At 41.3% G+C, this 23,936-nt stretch overlaps 1 protein-coding gene across 2 annotated transcripts in view; it reads left to right on the top strand.

Moving 5' to 3' along the window:
• CHN2 (chimerin 2) overlaps positions 1 to 23,936 on the top strand; it is a 335,759-nt gene that overhangs the window by 307,722 nt on the left and 4,101 nt on the right. The window contains exons 8-12 of one of the 2 annotated variants that reach the window (XM_060156929.1): positions 3,673 to 3,757; positions 7,887 to 8,060; positions 11,667 to 11,744; positions 14,026 to 14,163; positions 15,839 to 15,944. In XM_060156929.1, the coding sequence (XP_060012912.1) occupies positions 3,673 to 3,757; positions 7,887 to 8,060; positions 11,667 to 11,744; positions 14,026 to 14,163; positions 15,839 to 15,944 (581 nt within the window). The remainder of the gene's footprint in view (positions 1 to 3,672; positions 3,758 to 7,886; positions 8,061 to 11,666; positions 11,745 to 14,025; positions 14,164 to 15,838; positions 15,945 to 23,936) is intronic. The other variant, XM_060156930.1, reaches the window with a different exon arrangement.

The raw sequence follows: 23,936 nt of genomic DNA, 5'->3' as shown, positions 1-23,936 counted from the left end.
CTACCTATTGTATCAATCTCATTGACAAGTCAACATGCCCTAATGTCTCCCATCTTTTATTTAAAAAAAAAAAAAAATCCTCCCAGGGCCCACCCCTTATTTCCCTGGAGCTATCTTTGTTGCTCTGCTGGACATCACCACCAAACTTTTTGACGAATTTGCCTACACATTTCTCTACTTCCGTGCCTCCCAGTTATCCTTCAGTTCCCTCGAGTATGACTTCTGCCCTCAACAATCCAGAGACTGCTCTTGCCAAGGTTGCCAGTGACTTCCATGTGTCTGAATCACAGTTCAACCCTCATTTAACTGGACCTCTTTCCAGCATTCAACCTGGTTGGCCACTCCTTCCCTAAAACACGCTTCACCTCTTGACTTCTGAAACACTTTACTTTCTTGGTTCTCTCCAAATGTTGGAGCACCATGGGCTTGGAATTGAGCTCTATTTTCCTCATTTTCTATTCTCTATTGCTAATAGGTTTTTTAATTCCATTCACACGATTTTAAATACCATTTACTTGTCACAGATGGCCAAATGTATACCTCCAGTTCCACTCCTCCTCTGAGTTATTGAATTGTGTGTGAATTCCTGCTTGACCATAAAACTTGGAATCTCAGCAGTATTTTAACTTAAACTGCTCAAAGCTGAATTCTTGAATTTCTCCCAAAAGAATGTCTTCCATATCTCAGCAAGTGGCGTCACTATCCACCCGGTTTCTAAAGCTACAATCTAGGAGTCACTGTTGATTCCTCTCTCCTTCAAATACCCACATTTATTCTACTGTCAGGTCCTTTAAATTCAATCTTCAAAAGAGAACTCATCCATTCACTTTCTATCTCTTCCTCCAACATCCTGGTCATGGCCTCTATCATTTCCCAACTAGAAACCACTACCCAGTTCCTGAATCTTTTCTGCTATTAACACTCTCGCTTCCATTTTCAACACAGCGGTCAGAACATCTTTTTTAAAAAATCATCTTCCTACTTGAAGTCCTTCAGGAACTTCCTGCTGGACCTAGATTACAACCAAATCCACACTCACTAATAAAGCCTTCAAGGCCCTGTCCTACCTTCAACCTCACCCCAATTTCTCTCCCCCTCACTCTGGTGTTCTGGCCACCCTGGCCTTCTAGTCCCTCAGTCACACCAAGCTCTTTTGCTCCTGCAGGACCTCCGTAGATTCCTTCTGCCTGAAATGCACGCCTCAATGCCCCCACCAGACTGGCTCCTTCTCTTCCTTCAAGCAGCTTGAGGTCACCTTTCAAAAGATGACTTCTTGACCCTCATGGATAACACAGGGGCCTTTCTTAAATCTCTCTAGTAACAGCCTCATTTTTTTCTTTTTTTTCTTTTTTTTTTTTTGCGGTACGCGGGCCTCTCACTGTTGTGGCCTCTCCCGTTGCGGAGCACAGGCTCCGGACGCGCAGGCTCCGGACGTGCAGGCTCAGCGGCCATGGCTCACGGGCCCAGCCGCTCCGCAGCATGTGGGATCTTCCCGGACTGCGGCACGAACCCGCGTCCCCTGCATCGGCAGGCGGACTCTCAACCACTGCGCCACCAGGGAAGCCCTCATTTATTCTTTTATAGCCCTTTCCGTACCTTTTCTCTTTTTTTTTTTTGAGATCTATTATTTACATATTATTTTATCGACCTTGCAGTTTCAACGGTATATTAGCAATCAACTTTGTTGCCATGATTAACCAGTAGTCCTTTTAGAACACTTCTAGTAAAATATTAAGAAACCTTTGATCGCTGAATTTGTAAAATGTTCAGCTTTCAGTAGGACACTTTACTGAGGAATTCTTTTAGTACCACATTTAATGTGAATGGGCCTTTCAATGAATCATGACATTTTGGCTCTGGGAGAATTCAAATGCTCCCTCGGATGGATTCTCTGCATTCCAGCAAGGGGTGCTTTGTCATATCTTAGTGTCATTTCCTTGCAGCACGATTCTCCATTTTAGTAAAAATAATTCTGAGAGGTTTTTTTCTCCCCCCCGATCATTTTTTCAAAGGAGAAATAGTATAAGGGGGGCAGTTTGCATGTGACAAACTGAAATACCAAAAGACTATTATAACTTAGTTTTATTGCATAGAAACCGTGGTCAAAAGTTGCTCTTTTTGATGGGTTGATTGACTACTTTCTCTGCCTTGACAAATCTGTGAGTGCCATTAGGAGGGAACCAAGCTTGTTTCATTTGTCACTTTATGGATACCCAATTACTAGTATATATAAATAAATAAAGATCTCAAAGTGATGCCATTTTTTCTTAAGTAGAGCTCTGATGAACATCTTCCCCAATTGTGACCGTAGTTGTCATCCTGACTATACAGGGTTGTACAGGCCTCCCAGTCTCTTAAAAAAAATAATACTGTCTGCATGTCTTTTATTTGTTAATGGAGGTTTAAAACTTTGAAGGTCCTTATAGGAGCCACACAGTCTCATAATATTTTAATTTTGTAAAAATTCAAGACCTCTTCACATAGATTGATATGCCCCCAAATAGACTGCCTGTGATGGTTTCTGGCTTACTTCAACCACATTTGCTTTCAAGGATTCCCCTAGCTCTGCTTCTTGCAGCTCATTGGTTCCCGGGAACATGTATTTTTGTTTTGTTTTATTTTTGTTTTAAATCATGTATTTTTGTTTTGTTTTATTTTTGTTTTAAATCATTTTTGTTTTAAATCAGGTCCTGTCACAGGTGGACCTGTACCTGAATAATGAGAGATAAGACCATCCTTACTTCATGATGTTCAAAATACTTAACAACTGACTTGGCCACCAACCAATGAGGCTGGCACCTTGGCCAATCAGAAGGGACTTTCAACTTACACACACCCAGAGGTCACACCGGGGCCTACTGAATGCAGACACCTCTCTGGGGAAGGCAATTCTATAGACCCTATTGGTAGCCTTCATTTTCAGCCAACTCCCTCACTTTTTTTTTTTACGGTGTGCGGGCCTCTCACTGTTGTGGTCTCTCCCGTTGCGGAGCACAGGCTTCGGACGCGCAGGCTCAGCGGCCATGGCGCACGGGCCAAGCCGCTCCGCGGCATGTGGGATCTTCCCGGACCGGGGCACAAACCCTTGTCCCCTGCATCGGCAGGCGGACTCTCAACCACTGCGCCACCAGGGAAGCCTGAACTCCCTCACTTTTTAAATGCCTCTTCTGAAAGTGGCTTAAAGCCTTGGAACCTTCTAATTTTCCCATAGTCATGTCTTATTTATACCTACCTGGATATTCTATAGATAGGGCAGCTTTGGTCAAAAGGCCACTGTAACTGAGGTCTGCCTTCCAGAACTTGCTGAGCTAAATGCAGGTTATAGCAACCAGCTCAGGCTCTCTTGGGTTTTTCCATACAGTGCCTTGTTTGGGGTAGGGAGAGTCTCATTCCTTAGCTGATGGCATGGCCCTGTCCTCCTACTGTTTCTCCACATTCCTTTCTGGCTCTGGTGTGGGGCATGGAGGCTCAGTGGAGGATTTTCAAAAATCAAAGCACATCTCTGTTTTTTCCAGGTCTGTTCGCAACTCATCCCCACTGGAAAGACAACGCCCAGTGGGAGCTCACTCCCACTCAGGACGTTGTTCCTTGGCGTCGATTCGTTTCATGTCCAAGGCCACCTGCCTCCAGGTGACTGACTTCTCTAACGCTTTTCTTCGTCTTGGCTCACAGGTCCACACGTTCCGAGGCCCGCACTGGTGTGAATACTGCGCCAACTTCATGTGGGGGCTTATCGCCCAAGGAGTCCGATGCTCAGGTAGGCACGGAGCTTTCCTTCCCCTTTTCCATTTACATCAAGCGCCGCAATGATGAGCTGGAGGGCATCTCTCCAGAGCGGGGAAATAGGCCCAGATTAGCTCAGAAGTCTAGCTTTCTGGAAGATTCAAGGCATCTCTATGCTTAATGGAGAAACTCCTCTAGGTGTTTGCTAGAATGAAAAGGATTATCTCTGTTTATACAAGAAAAGAAAAAAATCCAGGGGAGTATATTTTCTTAGGCACCTACCTGCCATCCAAACTAGGTAGCTGTCCTTAAGAGAAAAAACGAAATCAATTCCAATGGAATTGCATAGATAGAAAAGTTACACTGATTTCCCATCTTCTATTTATCATGCCATTTAGCCTCACCAGTGAACCTTCGGGGAGATGCAGTTATTCTCCCCATTAAATAGATGAAGAAACTGAGCCTTAATGATAATCATTAATTTCCCCTGGCCACATAGTAGGTGGTGGAACATTGATTTGGCTCCAGAGCCCATCATGCCCAGTATTTTTCTGCCATCAGATTAGCAGTGAAAATACACACCTTGATTTGATATCACATATTTTCAAAGTACTTTGAAACCCTAGGTGCTTTTCCACCTAGAACTAGACACACACACCCATTGCTAAGAGCACACAGCACACCTTATTAAGATACATCTAACAAAACAGCAAAGAATTGCCAAATTAATGTGTAACCAGGCTTCCTACTTCATCATGCCATGCTTTTTCTGGCGAACAGTTCCGGCCGGAAGCAAGGATAGCCTCCTGTGATACATTGACTGGGTTTCCACTGACAGCATGACTGATTTCTTTCTTGCTAGGGTATGATTTTAAAAAATAATTCTTATGAAGCTTTTAAAATAAGCTAATGACACTACATTAAGATGATCTGTTTCCTACAAATGAACTTATTTACAAAAAGAAACAGACTCACAGACACAGAAAACAAACTTACGTTTACCAAAGGGGAAAGGTGGCGGGGGAGATAAATTAGGAATTTGGGAGCAACATATACACACTACTATATGTAAAATAGATAAACAAGAAGGACCTACTGTATAGCACAGAGAACTCAATATTTTGTAATAACCTATATGGGAAAAGAATGAAAAAGATAGATACATAACTGATCACTTTGCTGTATACCTGAAACTAACACAACACTGTAAATCAACTATACTTCCATAAAAATTTAAAAAATAAAAATTAAAAATGATGATCTATTTCCCCATACTGCCCATTTTGGTTCACAGGATCATGGGACCTTAAATCCTTTCTCTGCCTGGAAAGGGCTATTTCAGCTTCTACTATATAGATACAGCAATCACCTATGGTGATACTTGGACAGGTCCAAGAGTGCTCATGTATGTCAATTCCTCTGCCTGCCCCCATCCCAGATCCGTGAGGCAAGCAGTAAATGTAGGTTTGGAGGCAGACTCTCCAGAAATGATCTAGATACCCTGATTACCACAAAAGTTACAAAGTATCTCACAGTCCAACCACTGAGAAAAGTGGTGGAATATCTGAATTACTCAGTGGTCATTAGTTCAACCTGTTCAGATTATACCTACCAAAAATATCCCTAATTGCTTCTATTATCCAATTTCAGCAGGAAACTGGTCCAAAGTCAATGTTACGAGAACAAAACTCTGGGATTCAGATTAGCTGTGAACAGCAACTTGCTCTGGGATAAGAGAGTTTGGGTTTTTGGGGGTTTTTTTTCTGTGTTTGTTTTTTTTTTTAAATAAAACATAATTCTAAGGCTATGTTACTATTCTCCAATGGCCACTGTTTAACCTCATACTTCCTCTGAGCAGCAGGAGAACTGAAAACTGATCATTAAATGTTTGGAATATCCATCATTACCTCTCAACTCTCCATATTTTACATAATTTAAATATTTTTAAAATTAACTAGACTTTATTTATAGCATATAGAATTGTATTCGTTTGCAAAAACTGAATATTTTTATACTTGTTAGAAAACATCTTCATTTTAATGACATATCAGTATTTAACTCTACATAAAAACACTGTCATTTCAGACCTTAAAATGAAGTTTATAAAGAAATTAAAAATAGAATTATCCTATAATCCAGCAAGTCCACTTCTGGGTATATACCCAAAAGAACTGAAAGGAACAAGCCTTTGTACACCCACGTTGATAGCAACATTGTTCACAACAGCCAAAAGGTAGAAACAACCCAAGTATCCATCAGTGGATGAATGGATAAACAAAATGTGGTATATACATAAAATGGAATATTATTCAGCCTTTAAATGGAATGTTCTTCAGGAAATTCTGTCATGGGCTACAATATGAATGAACCTTAAGGACATTATGCTAAGTGAAATAAGCCCGTCACAATAGGACAAACACTGTGTGATTCCACTTCTATGAGGCATCTAAAGTAGTCACATTCATAGACGCAGAGGCAGAATGTGGTTGCCGGGGGCCGAGGGGAAGAGGGTCCAGGGAGTTGCTGTTTTATGGGTACAAAGTTTCAGCTTTGAAAGATGCAAAAGGCTTTGGAGATGGGCGGTGGTGGCTGCACACAGTGGGAAGGTACCTCACGCCCCTACACTATACACTTAAAATGGCTAAAATGGTGAATTTTACGTATATTTTACCACATTTCTAAAAAATTGTTTTCTAAGAATTGTTTGTAAGAATTCAGTGAGTAAAAATGACTAATGAAATAACTTAAGCATAGCTGGGCAGGTATCCTTATATTTTCTATCACCGTATGTGCTGTTTCTTCTATTTAACGCTCACGTAGTGTTCCCACACTTCAGACTTCACATATAGTAATTTATTTGATCCTCATGATAACCCTAGGAGTAGGTGCTATTATATGCAAACAAGAAAACCAGCGTATTCTATTTAGTTCAGTTCACCAACATCTGTATTCACTAAATAGATCTATCAAATGTTATTGAGGTTTACTTGAGCTTTGCTGAACTTCTCATGTTGATAAAGCTAAGATAATTAGAACTGGTTTTGTCTTTGGAGGGGGATAGACAGAACTCAGCCAGTAAACATGACATGAAAACCATGTAATGACAAAAATCGTTTTCTGATGATTTTACAAAAGTTTAGATCCTCTCAAATCCTTGGTGTAGTTAAGTGCTTTTATTTAAAGCAACTGATTACAGTATTCATTATCATGTGTGTATAATATGTATATAAAATATAAAAATGATATTATTATTCTTTACACCTATAAAAACGTTCAGTATTAGAAGGTACTTTGAATAGATACCAAATCAACTTTGAACATCTTCAGCATTTTCCAGAACGTAGACTGTGCCTTGTTATTGTTAGAGAGATTCCATCAGTGGATAACAACTGCCATTAAGGCTTTTAATGGGCACATTGAACTTAAAAGCACCTTTTCAGCTTTGGATTTGATATGAGCTTTATAAATAGTCTTATCATCACATTACATGGCATTGTTCTAAATTGTAAACTCTCGGGTACTCCCACCGGTGGCCAGTTAGACAGTATTTCCACTCAACAGGTGTCAAAATAAGGCAAGTAGAAAGGAGAACGGCCTACTGAAACTGCCCAGCAAGGAGGACAGGAGTGGAAAGTATGGGCAACTCTCCAGGAATGCGAAAGAGGATGCCAATGGTCATGGGTCTCTCAGACCAAAGATGAGAGATTCCTACAGAGACAGTCATCATGTCTTCCGTAAAAGGAGTGTCACGAACTTAAGGGAAACAACCTCGCAAAAGTCTTAGGTGCCCTTTATGAGACACAATTTGCTCTGGGAATCCAAACCCAAAAGCCCTCATATGGACTCAAAGTTTCCAGTTCCAAAAGGGAAAAAAAACATACAAACAACCTGGCTAATGACCAAAACTATCTCCATGAGATGTTCTATTCTTATGGTCCAGCCACAGAGAAGGCTTACTGAGAAAAATGGAATTATATAAGTTTCATGAGTAAAGATAGATTTCATACTCATCTTGTGGACAGCATCACCTCTAAGTGGGATGGATGTTTCAGAGAGATACAGCAAACTCCGGGTGTTTTCATTTTTATTTTTGGTAACATATAATTTGTGTTGAGCTTTGACAAAAGGGCCAGGCAAGCGTAATGTGGCTTCTTTATTTACAGACTGTGGATTGAACGTACACAAACAGTGTTCCAAGCATGTTCCCAATGACTGCCAACCTGATCTCAAGAGGATCAAGAAGGTGTACTGTTGTGACCTGACAACACTCGTGAAGGCTCACAACATGCAGAGACCCATGGTGGTAGACATATGCATTCGGGAAATTGAAGCAAGAGGTTTGGAAAAAAAACACCTGCTTATTATAGTGATTTTATTTTTACTGTTGTCAAGGAGACTTTCTTATAATTGTTAAATTGACTCTCCAGTACTGATCTTGGGGAAGTGGTCTGCCCAGGCCCATGCACGCGTGCACGCGTGCACACATGCTAAATCCAACCAACGACATCAATTTCTATGTCATACATAAATCATGCATGTACGCATTTAACACACACTTGCTAAGCATTTATCATGTGCTACACACTGGGGATATAAAAGTCACAGTTCACACCTTCAGGAAATTCATAGCATAATATGCAGAATCAGGGGTTGGGGGCAAATAAATAAATGCTGTGAGTACATATATTCAAAACACTATTTAAAAAAACCACGGAGTCACAGAGGAAAACATTTTAATCTTATCTGAGGAGAGTTCAGAAAGGGTTTATGGCAGAGGTGAGGTTTGAATCGAGTCTTTGAAAGTGCTTCTATTAAATAAGTAAAGAAATTTTTGGTCAACACATATATTTTCTACCATATAGAAATTCACTCCTAGTATTGGTTCTGTTTATTTCAAAGAGGAGAGTTAAAAAATTGAAAAGATCTATTCATTGAAAATTGAGAAGGCAAGGAAGATAGAAACATTTCAAAGAAGAGATTCTTTATATTATGCTTGAGTCATCTTTCCTTTATTTGTGTTTCGGCCACTTTTCAGTATCAAAATGCTCAGTGATATGGTGGATAGAGTCTGGTTAGGGAGAACTGGATTGTTGGATGTAATTTGGGTAATTGGAAAGGCTTTTACCATTGTAGCCATGTATTTACCCTGCTATAGTTGGTATCCATCATTGTGTCCAAACTGGCTTAATATATTCTACAGGTATTTATGCATTCGCCAACCATCCCATTCTTTCCAAAACAAAGCAAAGGAGGATATTGTAACTTGTTATCCCAAAGCTTTTAGAGATAGGAAATTATTCCCTCTTCCATACAGGATGAAAACAATAGCTATTCTGTTCCCTTAAGACTTGCTCATTTCATCTCAAATTGTAAGAAATGCCTCCTGCCTTTTGACTGCTGTGTCTGTCAGAGCTGAATGCGAGCTTTGGAACCTGGTGAAGCTGTTGATGCAGGGGCTGAGCTGAGTACGAGTTGAGGGGGGTGCCCTGACTCTGGATGAGTGGCTGGGAAGAGCAGCCCTGGGTCCTGCTGTTTAGAGGACTCCGCGACCCCAAAGGCTCAGCTCATCAGCCTCTCCAGAGCCTGCAATCAGTACCTGTGCTTCTCTGAAGAAGCTGGGATCATCCCATAGGGATCCTCATCAGAGACTACTAATCATTTGGGCAAAGTCACTACCACATCTGGTGTCTAATGTGTCCACGGGGAGCACAGCACTAAGCATGTCTAGTACAAGAGCTAGAATAGCACAAGTGAGGAATTTATACGGAAGTCACAGCAAAGGGACTGGAGCTACAGGCAATAGGGGCCTGTGCATGTGAGCAGAACCAGAGGATGGGCTGGAAGAAATTCACATGATGCTGCCATTCCCAGCTTCATTGCCACCACTGGCAACATCTTACCCTGTCTTCCACCCATAGCAAACTTCTTATTGTTCTCCAAATGCTTCTACCACCACTTGTTTCTGCATGATATGGCAGAGTGAAAAGATCATGAACTTGAAGTTAGATTCCCAGCCCCTTCTCATATTAGCTATAATATGACCTTGGGCAAGTTACTTACTCCATTTGAATATCTGTTTTCTCATCTTTAAAGTAACAGAATCAGTTGTACCTCCTAAGGTAGTTATGAGGGTTAAAATGAGTTGATCCATATAAATGACCTAGTACAGGGCCCAACATAATAGGACTCAACTGTGTTATTTCTTTTGGTTTTTTCTTGGAATGACCAACTCCCCTAACTCCACCTCCAAATCTGCGTGTCTAACCAATGTACTTAACCCATAGCTTTCAATGCTGTCACAGAGACTCCAAATAATAGTGTCTTCAAAAAGCTAGAAATCTCTCTCTCTGGCAGCAGCCCAGGGCTCATGGAGCAGCTGCCCAGGAACAGGCACCCAGGCCCTGCAGGCTGTTGCTGTGTCATCCTTGAGCGCTATCCTCACCTGCATGGTCCCAGATGGTTATCACCATCTCATCTGCATTCCAGCCAACGGCAAGAGGGCATACCCTTTCTCTTCAAGTCCATGACCCAGGCACTATACACATCACTTCTGCTCTCTCCACACTGGCCAGGAGTTAATGGCCTCTGCGGTGGATGTTGTTCTAAAAACCAAGGGTTTTATCACAACAGAGGAAGTGGAGAACTAGTATGGGGCGGGGAGCTGGCAGCCTCTGCTAACTCTGGCAAACTCCAGCCTGTCCTTCATGATGTCCTTTAAAGATAGCTCCTCAGTAAGACCTTCCCCATGGCCTATTCTGTCAAAAGGCAGTGTTAGTGTCCACTGCACTGTACCCCCCTGTGCCACTGTGTCCTTGCCTCTGTTGCCGTGCAGGTTACAACTGGACTGGAGCATGCTTACATGCACCACCAACTAGAACAGGATGACACCGGGCCCCATCTTGTGGGCCAATTCAGTTGATCGGTAGTGGCATCCTAGACAACTGTCCTGAGACGGATTCTGAAACTGAGTGGGGCTCAGTGGGAGAAAATGCTGAGGTCAATTAAGAATGTCTCCTCTGGTCACAGGAGAGAGGAGGGGTAGTATTTATGCCATGCATTTGTTGTCTCTGATGCAGACCCGATGTCAGCCCTTACATATGGCAGATAGTACATGTGAAAAACAGAAATGCATGTCAGTTATCAGGAGTTTGACAGAGTATTTATTTGCTTATTTATTATTGCTGTAGCTATAGTTTGATAGCAGCTAGTTTTTGACATAAAAGGTCTGAAATCTTGTCCTCTATCCCTTCAGATACTTTGGAAATATCTTAACAAATCAGTGAGATCTAGGAGCAGAGCCCACATCTTTTTTCTTAGACTAAATATACAGTGATCAAGTTTCCAGAATCATTCAATAGAATTTTATTTTCCTGCATCCGTTTGTATGATCATTTATTTGAAGGTATACCAATCAAATCAATCATGTGTAGTTAAACATTTAACATATTGTCATGTTTATGATGAAACATATAAGGCTATAAAATCTGGATAGTTCCAGTAAAATCAGGATAATATGTACCACACACATGCATACTTGTACTGTGTACCTAGTACACTGCTACATGCAGTATGGCATATGGATTGAGATGATGCTGCGAGGAAAATAGTTTGCTGCAGCGAAATCACATCCAGCTGTCAGATGAACAAAGGAAGCAGGAGACCACGGTTGATGAGAATCTTGACCATGGGTTCACTTCGCAAAGGCAGGCAGGAGGAATACCAGATTGCTGAGGTCTCCACTGCCACACAAGCAAATGAAGACAGACTTGCACAGAAACCAAGATGGACAAGTTCAAGTTCTGACGTGACAGTATGTAATACATAAGAGCACTGACTGTATTTGCTCATTTCCTGATAGCACGCAGTGTAGACAGGAAATCAGATTCTCTTTTAGATGGTTTAGGAAGCTAAACTTAAAATCTGTCTGTCCCTTTTTTTAACAGGATTAAAGTCAGAAGGGCTTTATAGAGTGTCCGGGTTTACTGAACACATCGAAGATGTCAAAATGGCATTTGACAGAGGTAGGCTTGCACGTTCTTGAGTGCCAAATGACTTATCCTTAGCGTCCTCTCTTTTGGAACCAGATTTTACTCATAATGGAAATGGGTTTTTAGAGCTACTGAGAGCTGTTCCTTAGGAAGCCAAGGAGTAACGGTTTACAAATATCATAGTTCTCTGCTTCTCTGGGGAAAGTGTTTTTTTAAAAGTCGTGGAGAGTTGACCATATGGAGAAGTGAGTTTAAAATACTACTTGAAAATGATCAGACAGCATTCGGTGCCATTAAGGTTCTTGACTTGGTTGCCCGACATTTATGGTCAGTTCACATGGCACCAGGGTACCTTCTGCATCCTCCATCTCAGATCCCTTTGATTTCTTCTCCCAGAGCTCCAAAGAAGAGAGCATAGGGATGGGGTACCCCTGGCAGTGAAGCAGGGGAAGTTTAGGAGGTAACTCCTTTTGTTCTTTGTGACTGTGCCACACGTCCTCTGGGCCATATGCTTTCTTAGGTCAGATATCATGAGCCAACTTGGGAACTTATTAAAAATACAGACCACCAGGGCCCACCCTGGGGACTCATTCAGGAAGCTGAGTGAGCCCAAGAATCTGTATATCTGTTGAATGATCCAAATATTTCTGGTACAGCCAATCAGAGATGGAACGTGTAGCCCACTAGCTAGGACCTGCACTCTGCAGAGTGGTAGACAAGGTCTCTGATGATCTAGCTGCCCTATCTGTCCAGGCTCATAGCAGTTCCTCCTGTCTGTATACTCTGTACCCCAGCAATACTGAAATACACCCTACCTCTTTTCATGAACAAGCACCTGGGTTCACGTTGCTCTGTCCATCTAGAATGTGTTCACATCTCTGCCTGGCAAGCACTTACCTATTCATCAGGTGTCAGCTCAAGTCTTTCCTCTGTCACGACTCCTCCCCAACCTCCCCAAGCTGACCTAAGAATTCCATTTCCTTTTCCTCTGCCCGCCCCCTTGTTTCCACGTCTCCAGCACAGCAGTCTTCTTATTTCCTTGTAATTGTTGAGTTGCAGGCCTGACTCCCAGTCTAACTAGAGTTATATTTGAAGGGAGTACAGTTGGCCTTCTGTATCTGCAGGTTCCATATCCATAGATTCAACCAATCATGGATCAAAAAATTTTTTTTGAATTCCAGAAAGTTCCAAAAAGCAGAACTTGAACTTGCCACATGCTGGCAACTCTTTATGTAGCATTTACATTGTATTAGGTATTGTAAGTAATCTAGAGATGATTTAAAGTATACTGGAGGATGTGCATAGGTTATATGCACATACTAAGCCATTTTACATAAGAAACTTGAGCATCCTTGGATTATGGTGTCCACACAGTGGGAAGTTCCTGGAACCAATCCCCCTTGGATACTGAGGGACAACCGTATGTCTTTTCTTCTCTGAGGCACTAGGGCTTAATAGTGCCTGGCACATGGTAGACTCTCAATAAATATTTGTTAAGTACATAAATAAGGGGATCAGATGGCATATCTGCTACACTCTTATTGTTTTCTGTACATTAGGAGCTTTTTTAATCCTCAGAACCAAATTTGCTGAGGCGTTTGTTCTTTCAATTCTCTGTATAAAGGAAAATGCTAATAATCCCTATATGACTGAAACATTTTTCTATCCAAAAAATTTTATAGACTGCAACAATTAAATTGGACTGGTATTTACTAATGGTAAAACAAAAAGTCAAAAAATGTCCTCAGAATGATTGTAAAAATAGTAAGAAATATAACATTACCTATACATGAGGGAAGGTTAAAGTTTCCCAGATTAAAGTCCTAGGGACTAGGGGAGAAATAATCAAGTGAAAAGAAACTTCAGTAAGCCTGAAAGAGACATTAGAAACTGACGATATTCAACCCTTATTTTCTGTATGTGATCTTCAAATCCAAGTCCAAAGAATACTAAATAAGAGATTCTTGATTTTTTTTACTTCAAATTAGATTGTTATTCTGTTATGAACCTTGGTGTCTAGAATACAAATTACTGTGCTAGATTTCTATTTAGCAAATTACCAGGGGCTGGGACCCAAAGAACTATTTTAAGTCTATTTCACTACTTTTTTGGCTGCACTTACCCTCAGACCCAAAATCCCTCTCACCAAACTTCTTTTGTTACTTCCTGCATCTCAGTGTTATTAGAAGCCAAAGTAGTCAGCTGAAACTTGTAAAGGAGCATTCATTGTTGGATCTTTTTTTTCTTTCTGGGCATGCTTTAACTTGGTGAAATAAGGTCCTAATTAGGAATTGGATCATTGATTGTTTTTCAGATGGTGAAAAGGCCGATATATCTGCCAACATCTATCCAGACATAAACATCATCACTGGAGCCCTTAAACTGTATTTCAGAGACTTACCCATTCCTGTCATCACCTATGATACCTATTCCAAATTTATAGAAGCAGCAAGTAAGTATGGAGAACTAATTTTTTAATGGCACCAAAGTTTTAAGTGCAATGCTTTTGACTTCAAGAAAATTAAAACTCAGACCTGATTAAATTATTGCATGAGGATTTGCTTTGCCAAGCGAGAGCACAATGGTACAGTTAAAAGAAAACCAGGCATAGTTCACCAGCTGAGTTGACCCAGTACTAAGCCAGCTCTACTCAGCTGAAGCTAGGTGCCAGGCAGTTCTGTCTCTCCCCATCGTTTCTCCTATGCTGGGAACCAGCACAGTCAGGCTTACTCTTATATGTTGAAAGCAGAATGTTTCTGCAGCAAACAATCAGATGTTCTTCAGTGAGGACTGTATAGATTAACTACTTTCATCTATTAGGCAGAATCCCATTGCTAATCAATTAAAGTCATACCCCAAGTTTTGCACATTGATGCTGTTCAAAATTAGTAATAGGCCCAGAATATACTGTGTCAACTACTATACTAGGAACTCTCACCAATATCTTCTTGTTTAATCTTCCCATCTACCTGATGAATCACGTACTCTAATCCCATTGTACAGAGGAGGAAAGCTAGGCTTGGAGAGCTGAGCTCACAGGTCCAGGGATGGCACGTCAGCATTGGACTTCCATCAGTCCATAGCTGCTCATTCAGGGTTTGGCACTTGGGTCACCGCCGTCAGGAGAGAGAACCATAGTGTGTATATGTGTGTTGGGGTGTGGGGGGAATTGCACTACACTTTGTCCAGGAGCACAGCGAGGAAGGGGAGATTTAGGTGCTAGAATGAATGACGTAGAAGTCAAGCACACCTCAAGGAACTTTTTATTAAAAAAATATATAACCTTTAAAGGTATGTGTTGCTAAATATAATAACAAGATGCCTGATGGGGAGAGATGGGGGCAGGCTGGGATTAGTGCAAGGTGTACTTTCCAGATGAGCTGTGGCCCTACTCCCTGGTGAGAGCATTCTTTCCTGGGTCCTGGTGGTCTTGGGGGAGAAGGTTCCGGAAGCAGGGTGCCCTCTGCCCCAGGAGGAGTGACCAGGGGAGCTTTCTTTGAGTGGCTGCCAATACCTATGAGAGTCCTAAAAGGCAGAAGCATGCAGGCTCCCTCCCATTGTTAATATACCTACTATCTACTTCCTAACCTGGACGGCACACTGGGCTTAACCGTGCCAACATTCTGGTGAAAACTGCCATCAGTGCAGACTGAGCTGGCTGGCTCACCTGCCGGTGCCCTCGCATTGTAGAGTGTGTTCCGTCATGGAAGCCTGCCACGGAAAGAGCTGGTAGGCAGCTTCAAGAGAACACTCCCAGGTGTGGTCCAATTTAAACTAAAGCTGGGGATAGTGAGTTTTCTAGCAAATCCAGTGTTCAGAAGATGGGCAAAACACAGTCGGTGCATACGCCACCAGCAAGCATCTGCAGGTCTGCAGGTTTCTGGAGGGCAAGGGGCGTGGGCAGCCTCCTGCCACACAGCCAGTGGACGTTCAACACACACGTGGTTCCCAGCCTCAAAGCCTTTTCTGGAATACGGCAAGACACGGAACACATCGATTACTTTAAGTGAAATGTTAGTAGACTGCCCCTTTTTCTGCAACCTGAACAAACCAAACTTCTTGTTACTTCCCTGAAAACTTTAATGTTTCAACACTGCACGAATATTCATTACATGTGATCTTCACAGAAATCTCCAGTGCGGATGAGAGGCTGGAAGCGGTCCACGAAGTGCTGATGCTGCTTCCTCCTGCCCACTATGAGACCCTCCGGTACCTGATGATCCACCTAAAGAAGTAAGTTCACACCTCCTCGGCGCTGCTTCTGCAGTCCCTACCTGCCCTGGGCAGTTAACGCATCAGGAAAAGTTCACAGCCTCCCCAACCCGCTGAGCAGACAGCCCGCCCTTCAGAGTGAATTAGGCCGCCTTCCCCAGTCCAGCCCCTTTCATAACTGCCAGCCACTCACTCTGTGGCAGGGGCTGCTCCGCGCTCTTTAGATGTGTTCTCTCTATGAGGGGGGTACTGTTAGATGATATTGCTGAACCTGGGGAGGTTCAATAAGTGATGCAAAGAGATGCAGTAAAGCCAGGACTGAAACCCAGTCTGAGCCATGGCCCTTACTGTGTCTTAACCATTTGCCTGCACTGCCTCCGCCTCTGTATCTTCCTCCCACACCAGCCTTGTGCTCTGTGTTCTGTTCGTCCTCCTGCTTACGAGAGTCCCAGATTCCTGAGGCTGCCTTCCTTCTGGACAAGCACATTCCCACTCTGATCTCTTGTTTTACTTGACATGTTAATTATCTACCACTGAGGGACAAACTGCCCCCAAACTTAGTGGCTTAAAACAATAACCATTTGTTACCGCGCAGTCTCTGTGATCAGGAATCCAGGTGGCTTCACTGGGTGCCTCTGGTTCAAGGTTTCTGATGAGGTTGCAGTCAAACTGACAGCCAGGCAGGCTACAACCTCCTCTGAGGCTTGAGTCGGGGAGCATCCACTTCCAAGGTCAGTCACATGGTGTTTGGCAGGGTTCAGTTCTTCAGTGGCTATTAGACTGCAGGCCTCTCTTGCTGACTGTTCTCTGGAGGCCACCCTCAGTTCCCTGTCCTACGGGTCTCCCCATAGGCAGCTCACCCAAATGGCAGCTGGCCGCCCTTACAGCAAGCAAGCGCAAGCGCCCCAGATGAAAGATAGTCTTTCTGTAACCTAATCTCAGAAGTGATATCCCGTTGCTTTTGCTATACCCTGTGTGCTAGAAGCAAGTCACTAGGTCTAGCCCGTGCTCTAGGGGAAGGGGTTACAAGGGTATGAATTCCAGGAGGCAGGGATCACTGGGAACCATCTCAGAGGGTGCCTGCCACAGAGGGCTGCACACCAGGTTATCTGTGTGAGAGCACGCGAGACAGATGGAGATGGGTGTTCACAGGATACGAAGTCTCTGGTTCCAGACTCTTTTACCTAAACCATCGATCTCTTTCCTTCACTGTACTTGTATAGTGAAGTCAATCAGTTGGTCTTTTAAAAAAAAATTGTCTATACCAACTTACAGATCCATTCAGTAAGTGAAAGGAAGCAAGTGGAGAACACTGTAGAAACACTAAGGTATTGAGGTTTAAACTTTTCTACCTTTAAAACATATAAACTCTTGCTCATATTCAACGTGATCAGGGATGTAACATGTAGCTTAGAAGAGTCCCATTTTGACTAATTTATTTTTTTTAATTTATTTATTTTATTTATTTTTGGCTGCATTGGGTCTTCGTTGCTGCACGCGGGCTTTCTCCAGTTGCGGAGAACGGGGGCCACTCTTCGTGGCAGTCTGCGGGCTTCTCATTGCAGTGGCTTCTCTTGTTGCGGAGCACAGGGTGTAGGCGTGCGGGCTTCAGTAGTTGTGGCACGTGGGCTCAGTAGTTGTGACTCGTGGGCTCTAGAGCTCAGTAGTTGAGCTCAGTAGTTGTGGCGCACAGACTTAGTTGCTCCGCGGCATGTGGGATCTTCCCAGACCAGAGATTGAACCCATGATCCCTGCATTGGCAGGTGGATTCTTAACCACTGCGCCACCAGGGAAGTCCCTGATTAATTTATTGAATTTAAGAGTACAAGTAATTTTGGGATTAAAAAAAGCCTTGTATGACAGCGTGGCTTTTAAATAGCTCTAAGTTATTTCTTTCAGTGCCCAACTGTTACACTTTGGAAGGCAAAGTGTCATTATCAGGAGAAATGCTGACGTGCCAGTTGAATCTTAAATGCCAATTATTTAGTATTTTTACTATGGTGGGTTTGCTAGCCATCTTGTTTGGTCAGGTGTGGTGCCTGATGTAGTGGGGAAATACGAGCACTTTGAAAGTGAAGTATGTCTTCTTTCTTACCTCCCTCTTAACTTTGCAAGGTGAAGGTAATGCAAGCTGAATTACCCTTCCTAAAATAATGCTAAATGGCTAGTCTTAATTAGCTTCAAGAGAATAAACACAAAGGGATGGCTGTCTGTGCAAAACCTAAACATATGTTAATCCTAGTTTGCTCTTCTTTGGAGAATGTAATCCCTTTTAGATCTGTTAGAAACATCCTAAAACCTAAATCCATAAACCAAAATATCAGAGAGATCATAGTTTTATTCTACTTGGAAGGTATTAAGCCAACTTTGGAGTTTGAACTTCATCTTTTAAAGGCTTTGCAGTTCTTGAACATGGATGTTGAAATGATGATTTTTTTTTTTAATAATATTTATTGTAGTTTTTTTTAACATCTTTATTGGAGTATAATTGCTTTACAATGGTGTGTTAGTTTCTGCTGTATAACGAAGTGAATCAGTTTTACATATACATATGTTCCCATATCTCTTCCCTCTTGCGTCTCCCTCCCTCCCACCCTCCCTATCCCACCCCTCTAGGTGGTCACAAAGCACCGAGCTGATCTCCCTGTGCTATGCGGCTGCTTCCCACTAGCTATCTATTTTACGTTTGGTAGTGTATATGTGTCCACGCCACTCTCTCGCTTTGTCACAGCTTACCCTTCCCCCTCCCCATATCCTCAAGCCCATTCTCTAGTAGGTCTGTGTCTTTATTCCTGTCTTAAACCTAGGTTCTTCATGACATTTTTTTCTTTTTCTTAAATTCCATATATACGTGTTAGCGTACAGTATTTGTCTTTCTCTTTCTGACTTACTTCACTCTATATGACAGACTCTAGGTCCATCCACCTCATTACAAATAGCTCAATTTCGTTTCTTTTTATGGCTGAGTAATATTCCATTGTATATATGTGCCACATCTTCTTTATCCATTCATCCGATGATGGACACTTAGGTTGTTTCCATCTCCGGGCTATTGTAAATAGAGCTGCAATGAACATTTTGGTACATGACTCTTTTTGAATTATGGTTTTCTCAGGGTATATGCCCAGGAGTGGGACTGCTGGGTCACATGGTAGTTCTATTTGTAGTTTTATAAGGAACCTCCATACTGTTCTCCATAGTGGCTGTACCAATTCACATTCCCACCAGCAGTGCAAGAGTGTTACCTTTTCTCCACACCCTCTCCAGCATTTATTGTTTCTAGATTTTTTGATGATGGCCATTCTGACTGGTATGATATGATATCTCATTGTAGTTTTGATTTGCATTTCTCTAACGATTAATGATGTTGAGCATTCTTTCATGTGTTTGTTGGCAGTCTGTATATCTTCTTTGGAGAAATGTCTATTTAGGTCTTCTGCCAATTTTTGGATTGGGTTGTTTGTTTTTTTGTTATTGAGCTGCATGAGCTGCTTGTAAATCTTGGAGGTTAGTCCTTTGTCAGTTGCTTCATTTACAAATATTTTCTTCCATTCTGACAGTCGTCTTCTGGTCTCATTTATGGTTTCCCTTACTGTGCAAAAGCTTTGAAGTTTCATTAGGTCCCATTTGTTTATTTTTATTTCCATTTCTCTAGGAGGTGGGTCAAAAAGGACCTTGCTGTGATTTATGTCATAGAGTGTCCTGCCTATGTTTTCCTCTAAGAGTTTCATAGTTTCTGGCCTTACATTTAGGTCTTTAATCCATTTCGAGCTTATTTTTGTGTATGGTGTTAGGGAGGGATCTAATCTCATACTTTTATATGTACCTGTCCAGTTTTCCCAGCACCACTTATTGAAGAGGCTGTCCTTTCTCAACTGTACATTCCTGCCTCCTTTATCAAAGATAAGGTGACCGTATGTGCGTGGGTTTATCTCTGGGCTTCCTATCCTGTTCCATTGATCTATAGTTCTGTTTTTGTGCCAGTACCATACTGTCTTGATTACTGTAGCTTTGTAGTATAGTCTGAAGTCAGGGAGCCTGATTCCTCCAGTTCCATTTTTCGTTTTCAAGATTGCTTTGGCTATTCGGGGTCTTTTGTGTTTCCATACAAATTGTGAAATTTTCTGTTCTAGTCCTGTGAAAAATGCCAGTGGTAGTTTGATAGGGATTGCATTGAATCTGTAGATTGCTTTGGGTAGTAGAGTCATTTTCACAATGTTGATTCTTCCAATCCAAGAACACGGTATATCTCTCCATCTATTTGTATCATCTTTAATTTCTTTCATCAGTGTCTTATAATTTTCTGCATAGAGGTCTTTTGTCTCCTTAGGTAGGTTTATTCCTAGATATTTTATTCTTTTTGTTGCTTTGGTAGATGGGAGTGTTTTCTTGATTTCACTTTCAGATTTTTCATCATTAGTGTATAGGAATGCAAGAGATTTCTGTGCATTAATTTTGTATCCTGCTACTTTACCAAATTCATTGATGAGCTCTAGTAGTTTTCTGGTAGCATCTTTAGCATTCTCTATGTATCGTATCATGTCATCTGCAAAGAGTGACAGCTTTACTTCTTCTTTTCCGATTTGGATTCCTTTTATTTCCTTTTCTTCTCTGATTGCTGTGGCTAAAACTTCCAAAACTATGTTGAATAAGAGTGGTGAGAGTGGGCAACCTTGTCTTGTTCCTGATCTTAGTGGAAATGCTTTCAGTTTTTCACCATTGAGGACGATGTTGGCTGTGGGTTTGTCATATATGGCCTTTATTATGTTGAGGAAAGTTCCCTCTATGCCTACTTTCTGCAGGGTTTTTATCATAAATGGGTGTTGAATGTTTTCAAAAGCTTTCTCTGCATCTATTGAGATGACCATATGGTTTTTCTCCTTCAGTTTGTTAATATGGTGTATCACGTTGATTGATTTGTGTATATTGAAGAATCCTTGCATTCCTGGAATAAACCCCACTTGATCATGGAGTATGATCTGTTTAATGTGCTGTTGGATTCTGTTTGCTAGTATTTTGTTGAGGATTTTTGCATCTATCTTCATCAGTGATATTGGCCTGTAGTTTTCTTTCTTTGTGACATCCTTGTCTAGTTTTGGTATCAAGGTGACGGTGGCCTCGTAGAATGAGTTTGGGAGTGTTCCTCCCTCTGCTATATTTTGGAAGAGTTTGAGAAGGATAGGTGTTAGCTCTTCTCTAAATGTTTGATAGAATTCGCCTGTGAAGCCATCTGGTCCTGGGCTTTTGTTTGTTGGCAGATTTTTAATCACAGTTTCAATTTCAGTGCTTGTGATTGGTCTGTTCATATTTTCTATTTCTTCCTGATTCAGTCTTGGCAGGTTGTGCATTTCTAAGAGTTTGTCCATTTCTTCCATGTTGTCCATTTTATTGGCATAGAGTTGCCTGTAGTAATCTCTCATGATCTTTTGTATTTCTGCAGTGTCAGTTGTTACTTCTCCTTTTTCATTTCTAATTCTATTGACTTGAGTCTTCTCCCTTTTTTTCTTGATGAGTCTGGCTAATGGTTTATCAATTTTGTTTATCTTCTCAAAGAACCAGCTTTTAGTTTTATTGATCTTTGCTATTGTTTCCTTCATTTATTTTTCATTTATTTCTGATCTGATCTTTATGATTTCTTTCCTTCTGTTAACTTTGGGGTTTTTTTGTTCTTCTTTCTCTAATTGCTTTAGGTGCAAGGTTAGGTTGTTTATTCAGTATGTTTCCTGTTTCTTAAGGCAGGATTGTATTGCTATAAACTTCCCCCTTAGAACTGATTTTGCTGCATCCCATAGATTTTGGGTGGTCGTGTCTCCATTGTCATTTGTTTCCAAGTATTTTTTAATTTCCTCTTTGATTTCTTCAGTGATCACTTCATTATTAAGTAGTGTATTGTTTAGCCTCCATGTGTTTGTATTTTTTACAGATCTTTTCCTGTAATTGATATCTAGTCTCATAGCGTTGTGGTCGGAAAAGATACTTCATACAACTTCGATTTTCTTAAATTTACCAAGGCTTGATTTGTGACCCAAGATGTGATCTATCCTGGAGAATGTTCCATGGAACATTCTGAAATGTTCAGAACATGAAACATGTTCATGTTTCTCAAGAATACACTTGAGAAAAATGTGTATTCTTTTGTTTTTGGATGGAGTGTCCTATAAATATCAATTAAGTCCATCTTGTTTAATGTATCATTTAAAGCTTGTGTTTCCTTATTTATTTTCATTTTGGATGATCTGTCCATTGGTGAAAGTGGGGTATTAAAGTCCCCTACTATGAATGTGTTACTGTCCATTTCCCCTTTTATGGCTGTTAGTATTTGCCTTATGTATTGAGGTGCTCCTATGTTGGGTGCATAAATATTTACAATTGTTGTATCTTCTTGGATCGATCCCTTGTTCATCATGTAGTGTCGTTCATTGTCTCTTCTAATAGTCTTTATTTTAAAGTCTATTTTGTTTGATATGAGAATTGCTTCTCCAGCTTTCTTTTGGTTTCCATTCGCATGAAATATCTTTTTCCATCCCCTTACTTTCAGTCTGTATGTGTCTCTAGGTCTGAAGTGGGTCTCTTGTAGACAGCAAATATATGGGTCTTGTTTTTGTATCCATTCAGCCAATCTGTGTCTTTTGGTGGGAGCATTTAGTCCGTTTACATTTAAGGTAATTATTGATATGTATGTTCCTATTCCCATTTTCTTAATTGTTTTGGGTTCGTTATTGTAGGTCTTCTCCTTCTCTTGTGTTTCCTGCCTAGAGAAGTTCCTTTAGCAGTTGTTGTGGAGCTGGTTTGGTGGTGCTGAACGCTCTCAACTTTTGCTTGTCTGTAAAGGTTTTAATTTCTCCATCAAATCTGAATGAGATCCTTGCTGGGTAGAGTAATCTTGGTTGCAGGTTTTTCTCCTTCATCACTTTAAATATGTCCTGTCTGTCCCTTCTGGCTTGCAGAGTTTCTGCTGAACGATCAGCTGTTAACCTAATGGGGATTCCCTTGTGTGTTATTTGTTGTTTCTCCCTTGCTGCTTTTAATATGTTTTCTTTGTATTTAATTTTTGACAGTTTGATTAATATGTGTCTTGGCATGTTTCTCCTTGGATTTATTCTGTATGGGAGTCTCTGTGCTTCCTGGACTTGATTAACTATTTCCTTTCCCATATTAGGGAAGTTTTCAAGTATCATCTCTTCAAATATTTTCTCAGTCCCTTTCTTTTTCGCTTCTTCTTCTGGAACCCCTATTATTCAAATGTTGGTGTGTTTAATGTTGTCCCAGAGGTCTCTGAGACTGTCCTCAGTTCTTTTCATTCTTTTTTCTTTATTCTGCTCTGCAGTAGTTATTTCCAATATTTTATCTTCCAGGTCACTTATCCATTCTTCTGCCTCAGTTATTCTGCTATTGATCCCATCTAGAGTATTTTTAATTTCATTATTGTGTTGTTCATCATTGCTTGTTTCATCTTTAGTTCTTCTAGGTCCTTGTTAAATTGTTTCTTGCATTTTGTCTATTCGATTTCCAAGATTTTGGATCATCTTTACTCTCATTATTCTGAATTCTTTTTCAGGTAGACTGCCTATTTTCTCTTCATTTGTTAGGTCTGGTGGGTTTTTATCTTGCTCCTTCATCTGCTGTGTGTTTTTCTGTCTTCTCATTTTGCTTATCTTACTGTGTTTGGGGTCTCCTTTTCGCAGGCTGCAGGTTCTTAGTTCCCGTTGTTTTTGGTGTCTGTCCCCAGTGGCTAAGGTTGGTTCAGTGGGTTGTGTAGGCTTCCTGGTGGAGGGGACTAGTGCCTGTGTTCTGGTGGATGAGGCTGGATCTTGTCTTTCTGGTTGGCAGGTCCACGTCTGGTGGTGTGTTTTGGGGTGTCTGTGGACTTACTATGATTTTAGGCAGCCTCTTTGCTAATGGGTGGGGTTGTGTTACTGTTTTGCTAGTTGTTTGGCATAGGGTGTCCAGCACTGTAGCTTGCTGGTCGTTGAGTGAAGCTGGGTGCTGGCGTTGAGATGGAGATCTCTGGGA

The sequence above is a fragment of the Lagenorhynchus albirostris genome, chromosome 8, assembly GCF_949774975.1.
Source record: "Lagenorhynchus albirostris chromosome 8, mLagAlb1.1, whole genome shotgun sequence".
In the NCBI taxonomy this organism is placed as follows: Eukaryota; Metazoa; Chordata; class Mammalia; order Artiodactyla; family Delphinidae; genus Lagenorhynchus; species Lagenorhynchus albirostris.
Note: the sequence above shows the minus strand (reverse complement) of the source record. Positions and strands in the feature narration are given on the sequence as shown.